Source organism: Triticum aestivum, chromosome 3B (genome assembly GCF_018294505.1).
Source record: "Triticum aestivum cultivar Chinese Spring chromosome 3B, IWGSC CS RefSeq v2.1, whole genome shotgun sequence".
In the NCBI taxonomy this organism is placed as follows: domain Eukaryota; kingdom Viridiplantae; phylum Streptophyta; class Magnoliopsida; order Poales; family Poaceae; genus Triticum; species Triticum aestivum.
The window spans coordinates 774,198,455-774,208,105 of record NC_057801.1 but is presented as its reverse complement, the minus strand read 5'-3'; the positions used below and the strand labels follow the sequence as shown (position 1 = coordinate 774,208,105).

Sequence of the window (9,651 nt, the reverse complement as noted above, 5' to 3'; positions counted from 1 at the left end):
AGCCGTTTGACATTTTCCCTACACTTTTTGCAAAACATGTACAAATTTAAGTTTTTTAATTTTCCTAACTTGTAGATGTAGTAATATAACTACATCTCGAAGAATTTTATTTTTTGAATTTCTTATCATTTTCTTTTGTATTTTTCAAAACTGAAATTGCGATACAGGGGGTAGAGTTTAAAAATTGCCTTTAGTACCGGTTGTGCCACGAACCGGTACTATAGGTCAAACCCCTTTAGTACCGGTTGATGGCACGGACCGGTACTAAAGCACTACAGGAAAAAATTAATTTGCTGTCTGTTGATCACATACGGCAAAGACGTAAATCCAGACGGCAAAGAATTTGCCGTCAGGAAGTAGACGGCAAAGTCAGACGGCAAAGATTAATCGGCAAAGAATACTTTGCCGTCTGCCAATTTTTTGGGATGACGGCAAAGACTTTGCCGTCAGTCTATATTGTTTGCCGTCAGCAGGTAAACCAAACAGCAAAATTATGGCAACGGACGGAGCAGACGGCGTCAAGTGCTTTGCCGTCAGCCTGACTCCTGCTTTGCCGTAAGCCAGAAACATCCCAGACGGCAAAGTATTTTTTTTATTAAAAAAACAGACTAACAGTCCAATTACAGTGGCCAGAGATGTTCGAAAGCGTTGGCAAAATCATCACTTGCGTTTTTTATAGTTCAATTGTGCCATGTTCTAGTAGTCTGACAATCTTCTATGAACAAAAGAGAAAATCCTTTGCTATTCGGAGCACAAAATCCTTGCCGTTCCGAGCACGAATGGAACAACAAAATCGCATACTCAAATCACCACGTACTAGATCATACATACAGGAAATATGACAATCATCTATGAGGAATTTGCCTTAAAAAACAATGAAGCACTACTAAAACTGGAAGTGACCCCATGGCCGGCACGGCTAGCGGTGGCCGGTGCAGCGCAGCGCGCAAGGCGGCGGGGGTGGTGTCGGGGCTGGCGGGGGGCGGGGGCGATGCTGTTGAGGCCGGCGGGGGCGAGAGCGATGCGGTCGGGGCCGGGGCCGGCGTCAGCGATGGGGTCGGGGCTGGCGAGGCGCGCGAGCAGACGGGGTCGGCGAGGCGCGCGAGGAGACGGGGCCGGCGAGGTGCGGCTGGCCTAGTCGCCGAGGCGACGGGGACAGGACCGGGGCCGGCGATGTGCGGCCGGCCTGGTCGCCGGCTTCCTCCAGCGAGCTCCGGCCGACCAGCAAGCCAGCCAGCCAGGGCGCGGGCCCGGAGGAGAGGAGCTCGAGAACGGGGCGACATGGGAGGATCCCATGACGTGGTGGCCAGCGAGGTCAGGGCAAGGGCACCGATGAGCTCCGGATCGGATCGGGAGAAGCGAGAGATAAGAGAGAGAGGGGATCATGAGCAAGAGAGAGGATCGTGGGGGTGTTGGGTGGATAAGGGAGGGATGGGCTGTGGGTGGTCGGGTGGGCCCAGCAACGGGCAGAGAGAGATAATGGGGTGGGCTGTGCATCGCGGTGGATCTGCTGCCACATCATCAATCCGTGGGATCGATCCGTGGGCTGTGTTTTCTCTTTGCCGTCTGCGTTTTTTATTGCAGAGGGTAAAGATCATACTTTGCCGTCTGTAATAAAAAATACAGACGGCAAAAAAATTTGCCGTCTGCATTTTTTAGTATAGACGGCAAAGAGCATACTTTGCCGCCTGTAATATAAAATGTAGACGGCAAAGATCTTTGTTATATGTTTTTCTTGTTGCAGACTGCTAAAAGTCTATGTTTTCTTTTTGTTGACGGCAAAGTATATTTTGCCGTTAGTTTTTCTTTGCCGTCTGTTGATGACGGCAAATCGTTTCTTTGCCGTCTGCCCGACGAAAAGCTGACGGCAAAGACGCCCCCTGACGGCAAATTACCTGTTTCCCGTAGTGAAGGTTAGCCCTTTAGTACCGGTTCGTGCCACGAACCGGTACTAAAGGTAATCGCGGGGCCCCGGCCTGACACCAGCCTGCCACCACCCCTTTAGTACCGGTCTGTGGCACGAACCGGTATTAAGGTTAAAAACGAACCGGCATTAATGCATAGCCGTTCGAACCGGCACTAATGGTACCATTAGTACCGGACCAAAATCGAACCGGCACTAATGTGTCTCACATTAGGTCATTTTTCTACTAGTGATCCCCGAGCAACACCCTCGAGATAGCGTCGAAATGTGCTGGCTCAGGCCCACTCTATGGCATGTTTTTCTTTATGGCGATACTTCCATCAATGGTTCATTATCCTTCACTGACCAGAGCCCGTTTAGGGACGCCAAGCCCATAAATAGTGAAGCTTTTAAGCTCATCCTTGGAGGTTTTTTTCTTTCTAGCATCGTGACTAAAAGGATTTCTATTATTACAACGTAAACTTTTCAACGAAACAGTTTTGTTTATCGTGCTCCACTTTATTTCTGAAGAAACAACGTCATAAAGGCAGGTAGAAGAGTAGCATCACAGGAAAAAAATATCGTCTTAGAGATGCCGGGACAAACAGGGGCGGAGCTGCATGGAGCTACCCTGTTGCACCGGCAACAGGGTCAAGTTGGTTTCTACTGATAGTTTAGCACTTGGATCAAGCGTGTGCATGAGTGCATCAGGCTAAACTACAATGGTGCAACAGGGTAGATGTAGATGCAGCTCCGCCCCTGGGGACAAAGCCCCTCATACATTGATTATTTAGAGAGAATGAATTTGGTTTGGCAAGAACCAGGATGATATCGAATTTTCTCTCCTCTGAGTTTGGTCGTGTACGCAAGGAACTACGCAAACTGAACGAGGACCTGCCACTGAACAAAGACGATTTATTAAAGAAGTATGAAAAAGTGTTACACACAATTTCTTTTTGCTTTTTAGATAGGCCGGCATAAAACCATGCCCATGAAAAAACAAAGTTTTAAAAAGCATGTTCGGCGAAAAGCTATGCAAAGCTACAGCGCACCTATAGCATGCTAAGCCCCATTTAATATATCAACATAAACCAATAAAAATGTAAATGTAAACATAGAGGCATGCATCAATTTAACATATACTTAACAATTTACATTTATCGACTAGCATCCAGCCAAATAAATAGAACAATGACATTGTGTAGTTCCTAATAGTACATACTTCCTCAGTACCGTAATATAGGACGTTTTTTGACACTTGTGTAGTGTTAATAAATGTCTTACATAATGGGACAGAGGGAGTACTTCATTACTCTATGGAAGCAAGTCATAATGCAAACAACAACATGTGATTTTCACTATACGCTCCACCTTCCCATCAGCCCGTACATACTCTCAGTAAAAAATATCGTGGATGTAGAGCATTATTGGCCTAGAGAAGAGCCAATGTGCAGTGAGAGATATTGCTGACCAGGCTGGATTCGCAGGTCAGGTGAGAATAAGACACCCTATTATTACTTGCGTCGATTGTTGTCATGTCTGTTGACACGGTCATCCTGTGCATAATAAAGATTATGCCTTGCCAATTAGGGGCCCTAGTCAGTGGCATCTAAAGAGCCGTGTCAAATCTTGGTAGTCTATAGCGCAACATGTTTGTTTGTTCTTTTGAAGTTGTTCCTATAAACTACTGCTACATAGTAAAATTTATTGAAAAACTATCGGATTGTAAGAGCGGGAGTATCCGTAGAGAGCTGTCACTGCCCAAATAACTAATTTCCATATTCCCCTGTTGTTGCGGAAAACTGTAGGTCACACTTTTGACTTAGATTATATATGTATATAGATGGAGATTTGTAGTACTCCCTCTGTTCACTTTTGTAAGGCGCGGAGCGAAATCATGTGCACACTCGCTCGGTCGCGCACGAGAATGGTGTTTTCCATTTTTACCCCCGTGTCGGCCGCGAACATGGTAGCGAAACATTCGCATCCCCTCCCTCACACACACTCGCCCACATCCCTCCTCTCTGACGCACGCTCGCCCGCATCGCCGGCGCCGCCTCTCCCCGAGCTTCTCCCTCGCCCTCTCTCGCCCGCGCTGCCTCTCCCCGAGCTTCTCCCTCGCGTGCGTCGTCAGCGCCCTCTCCCTCGCGCGCATCGCCGGCGCTCTACAGCAACTCCATCGTTAAAAATGCGATTTTCCCCCCTCCGGCTCTCTGACCTGCAGTGGCGGTGCTCGATCTGCGGCGTGGACTATCAAGACGGCGCGACGGAGCTGCTTCTGCTGGTTGCCGGCCCGGAGCTGCTGCTGCCGGTCGTCCGCCCGGATCTGCTGCTTCAGGCGATGCCCACATCGCCGTTACCCTCCCGCTCCTCTTCCTCCTCAGCATCAACGGCGGGGGTGCTGGGAGGGGGAGGGGCGGATGGGCCCTTCTTCGAGCCGTACAACCATCGCAGAGCAGAGCAGGAAGCTCGTCTCCGAGGTGAGGATTTACCGCAGCCGCTGCAGTTAAATGCATCTAGTTCATCCTCTGTAGTCTGTATTCTGCTCTTCTCACCTCACCTTCAGTTAAATGCATCTGGTCATGGATATGATTCAGAGCATCAGATTCACAAGCATGATGGATGGAGGGATCTGTCAAATGGTGCGGCTCCTTGTGCTACAACGACAGTGACATGCCGGCCTCCCACACGCACATAGCATGCACTGATTGACATCTCAGTAATCAAATGCAGGGGAGTAGCTAGCTTTGCTTGTATGTGTGTGTACTAAGATGAGGCAGTTATCAAATTAAGTGTCTTCTGAAAGCAACAAATATGATGATGATACAGTACAAACTTGTAAGTCACATCAAACTCTGCTCCTGCAAAAAAGAAAAACAACTCTACCTCTGTTTTGGAGAAATAAAAGTGAAGGAGAAAGATTGTGTGTGTGTGGATGAAAATCAAGCAAAGACAAATGATGTCCAGGCCACTTTAGTGTTCACCACTTGATCCTCTCCACCTAATTTGCCTTGCAGATTAACAGATGTGGTGGAGTATATCTTCTGGAATGGGTATGAACCGTCCAAAGTTTAGGTAATCTACTTACTGCAGATGGAGTAGTTGCCCTTTTACTCAACTGAATGAAATACTCCATAATTTAAATATCTTGTGCTAAATATGCGATCTCGTTAGAAATTCTCCATAATTTAACCCAACCGAAAGAGTTGATCGACATGAATTTTTCTGGAGTAGTTCGCCAACAGTACATTGAATAAAAGTTCAGTTAAGCAAGCTTGATACTCCTATTTTTGGAGTAAAAATTCAGTAAAGAGCTTGGCATCTCAGTTTGCATCTAGGAGTACATCTGAAACTTCCTATGAGTGTATATTCTTTGCTGCAGAGAATATATACTCCTATCAAACAAGTAAAGAATATACTCCTAGTTGGAGTGTTTTGCAACTTGCTAGGAGTACTGGGGTATCAATCTATCTATAGCAAGTGATTCAGTTCTCTTCTTTTCCAACCATAAATACTGGAGTATATATTCCAATATACAGCAAGTAGTCCAAGTATAAGCTGGAGTATATAGCAATATATGGCACAATATAGTCTGTGGCAACAATAATTATAGACCTCAAGTTCACACATAAACACATACTCCTTTGTTTGTAAGCACGGAATACACAAGTACTACAACAAACTGGAGTAGAATACACAACAAGTACACACAGATTACACAACAAACTGGAGTAGGATCAGCGTCCAAGCATCTCTAGTGCCATTGCATACACTTCGGGAGGAACTGAGATCCTGGGCGGTAGCAGTTGTAGCCTTTCTAGCCTATCCTTGTTCATGTGCGGGATTTTGTATTTATTGGCTCCACCATTCTTCATTACTTCAACCATGCAAGTCTGCAGAGTTATGAATACTCTGTTAAGTTTTGAAACTTCATATCCATCGAACTCCTCTTGAACACCTTTAATCAGCTCTGGAATAGTTTTTGGACTTTTGCAGTCTGTTAGCGACTGAATCGAGCTGAAGAACCCAAGGTCCAGGGCGTTCATGTCCGGAGAATTTGGAGGCTGATACATTATTCTGATGTCCAGGCCACTTTCGTCCACAGCTTCTGTGAATGCTTGATCATTAGGTAGGATATGTGTTCTCACGTTATCTTGCTAGATAAAAATGGGTTGTCCATCATCATCTGCAGGCCACAATGCTTGAATTGCTGGCACAACCTTCTATATAATGTACTCTCTCATCACATCCCTCGTCACTATGACATGCTTTGTTTCCAATGTCCCTTTTCCCCTGTTCTTGCTTTTTTTTGCTGCTGCAGTCACTCTCACGAATGGCCATACCCCAATTTTTCCAGAGAATGTCATGTTCCCATCTTCATCAAACCGTGGTCTTGCTACCGCTGTGAGAAACATCACTTTTCCAATCGAGTTTTTGACAGGTCTTTCCGGGTCCTCTTCGTCAGGCAGCAGATAGTAGTTCCTCTTTCTCTTGGTCATGGAGAACCATTTTTCGTCGATGTGAACAATATTATGCATACTCCTGAAACTTGGGCTTACATCTCCTAATGTTGCCTCATCTATCATAGAGAGGCAAAAATCCACCCTATCTCTCTTATTTTTCTCTGTCAGTACCGGCTTTACCCTGTTGGAGTGTCTCCTTATCTTATTCAACTTGAACTTCTTGTATAGTGTAGTAGGGCTTACACCTAGTGCCTTGGCTAGAGATCGAATAGTTGACCTCTTGTTTAAGGGAATTGTCGGAATGAGAGATAGGATATCATCATAAGATTTTCTTTCACAATTTTCCTTTCTTTTGTTTGAAACATCCACCTCCTGACCAAGGCCTTTCTGTTTCATTGCCGTCTCCCATATTCTTTGAATAACTCGAACATGTGCTCCAGATATTGCAGCCACGTCCTTCTTATCAGTTCTCTTGAACTTGCCTCCTCTACTCTTATGGAGGGTTTCCAAGGACATGCAAGCGGCATATCTCTGCGCATCAGTGAGCCAATTCCTTTTCCTTTGTACTCCTACAATAGCAATAGAATAATTAAATTAATTATTGCAAGAATATTAAAAATTGGTTGCTGGAAATGTAAACAAGAGGTCAACAATAGCAACAGCAATTCCATAGGATAGGAGTATTGCTTGCTTTGCTTGCTGTAAATATAAACATAAATGCTGCTTGCTGAAAATATAAATGTAAACTAAACTGGTAAATATAAACTAAAGTGTTCAGTTCCGTATACCTCAAAACTTGTAAATATAAATAGATTATAAACTAAACTTAACTTGCAGCAATTTCTTTTCCATTCGTAGCTGTCAGGGTATATGCTAATTTTGAGGGTAAATATGTTCAAGAGAAACTGGTCAGATAGGCTTTGTTCCTGCTGAACTGAATTGTCTATATGTGAATGTAACCTAGTAAGGGGACATTTTGGCCTGAAAATAGATATTTGGAGCTATGCTCTTGGCATGGTTCTGAACTGAAACTTATGTAGCCATTTTTGTTTTAACGCATGAGTGTCGTGCACCCTTCTTTGATAGCTTGGGCAAGGCATTTCAAATAATTGGAGATAGGGGTCCCATGAACACGTATCAGCAGTAGGTGGGCACCGCTCTCCGCACCATGGTTGGACAGCTACATATTTTTCAGAGAGTAGAAGCAGGCTGATGCAGCATGCAGAAAATAATAAGAGAACATGTCTAGATCAAACAAATCATCTATTGGTACTCCCAGTTGGCCAGCCGGAGCCAAGGAGCTTTGCTCAGTCCTACTGGCGATGACATACAAAGGCTGGATTTCCTCTTACAAAAAACTAAACTTGTAAGAGGTAAATATGCCGCCAGGTTATATTCCGGAGCCACGGAGCCACGTACATTGCAATTTCTTTTCCATTCGTAGCTGTCAGGGTAAATATGCCGCCAGGAGTAAATATAAACTTGTAAATATAAACATGAGCTGTAAATATTTTGAGGTACACCGCTGTTCTTGCAGCAATTTCTTTTCCATTCGTAGCTGTCAGGGTATATGCCTATTTACACACACATACATGCTGTCAGAGTATATGTTTATTTACACACACATACATGGAGTTTGTTCAGTTTGCCTATAAGCAAATGAGACAAAAACTGAAAATGTCCCTACAATTAATGTCCAGGAGACCTCTGTTGCTTGTTGAAAATGTAAATGTTGCTTGTTGAATAACCTATGAACAAAATGAAGCTTCCTCATATGCACTATTCAATCTTAGCAATCCCTTCTCTGTTACTTCCGAGGCATAATTTGATGCAAGATTAGAAGAAATTATACCTGAATTTTGACCAGCATTGTTGCTTTCTTCTTCAGGTTCTTCGTTGCCTTCTTCAGGTGGAGTGAAATTGAGATCTGGGACTATCATGCTTGAAATTGGGCCAACGAGCTGCTGCTGTTGATGTTGAGGATCTGCTTCTTCCTTGTTGTTGAAGATCTGCTGATGTTGTTGGTGAGGAGCTGGACCATCAAAGGTGCTGGACGAGGAGCTGGGCCGGCTTTTGGCGAGAAGCCAACAAGGATCGCCGATCCTGGAGGTTGTGGAATACGCAGATCCTGGGCAAGGAGCAGCGAGGTGTTGGGCGAGGAGTTATGCCGGCTTCCGAGCTCAACTTCTCCTGGCCTTCTCCCCTGGCTCCACTGGCTCAAGGCTAGCTGCACCTTGCCGACGACGCGGGGAAGAAGGGAGGCAGTGCTGGCGAGGTGCGCTGGGGCTGGTGGCCGGCGGCCGGCGAGGTGTGGTCCTGGGGCCGGCGGTGACCAGGAATCTGGGCGGCGATGAGGACGAGATCCTGGGCGGCGATGAGCGGGAGATCCTGGGCGGAGAAGTTGGGTGCCAGGTGAGCAGCGAAGAGATCTTGGGCGCGAGGTGGGCAGCGACGCGCTGGACGAGGAGAAGCCGGGTGCGAGGTGGGCGACGACGCACTGGGCGAGGAGAAGCCGGGCGCGAGGTGGGCGACGATGCGCTGGGCGAGGCGATTCCGATATTTTTTGAATTTCAATTGATCGATTGGAAGGGGTATTGTTGTCCATTACCCTTTTTTTGGGGCTGTCGGAAATTTTCTTCCGCGCCTTACAAAAGTGAACGGAGGGAGTATTAAAATATGCATACTAGTTTTTATCAACATATATTTATATGAAGTATACAAACAAATACCACACATTATTCCGGGAGAAAAGGTATAAAAGCAAATATGTAGATTTAAGGGGCTTACTTTTTGTTCTCGCAAAAAAAATGGGGGCTTGCTTTTTGTTGTTATTGTTTTTGTTGGGCTTACTTAAACGTAGCCTACAAATCAAGATATTGTTGAAAAAATTATAGATACATAGAAATATTTACATTAATCCAGAGAAAATGAATTCGATTTTCTTTGACTGATATAGACGACAAGGGGTACAGCATGTACTACCGTCCCAAGCATTGCGGATTTAAATTTTTTCTCTCACTCACCGTCGTGTGTGCTGACCACACGAGTATGGCTCCTGTCTTGATTAGTTACCGACGGAAACATGTTATGTACCAAAGATTTCACGAAGCTAGCGCGGAAGACAAATCAGCCCTTCATTGTTAGATAATATTTTTGTTGCATTATAGGGTTAAGCTACCGGGAAAACCATGATTCGTTAGAGGGCAACAGGTCCATAGGAACGGCACGGTACATAGCAACCACGACTCGTTCGAGATATGCGCCCCCCATGCTTTCAGATGTCTC

The 9,651-nt window shown here is 45.4% G+C and overlaps 1 protein-coding gene across 1 annotated transcript; it reads left to right on the top strand.

Annotated features, from left to right (window-relative positions):
- Positions 1–3,890: 3,890 nt before the first annotated feature.
- LOC123072340 (uncharacterized) lies at positions 3,891–9,063 on the top strand. The gene is made up of 2 exons (XM_044495902.1): positions 3,891–4,383; positions 8,255–9,063. The coding sequence occupies exons 1-2, from the start codon at positions 4,092–4,094 to the stop codon at positions 8,338–8,340; spliced, it is 378 nt and encodes a 125-aa protein (XP_044351837.1). The 5' UTR covers positions 3,891–4,091; the 3' UTR covers positions 8,341–9,063.
- Positions 9,064–9,651: the final 588 nt, after the last annotated feature.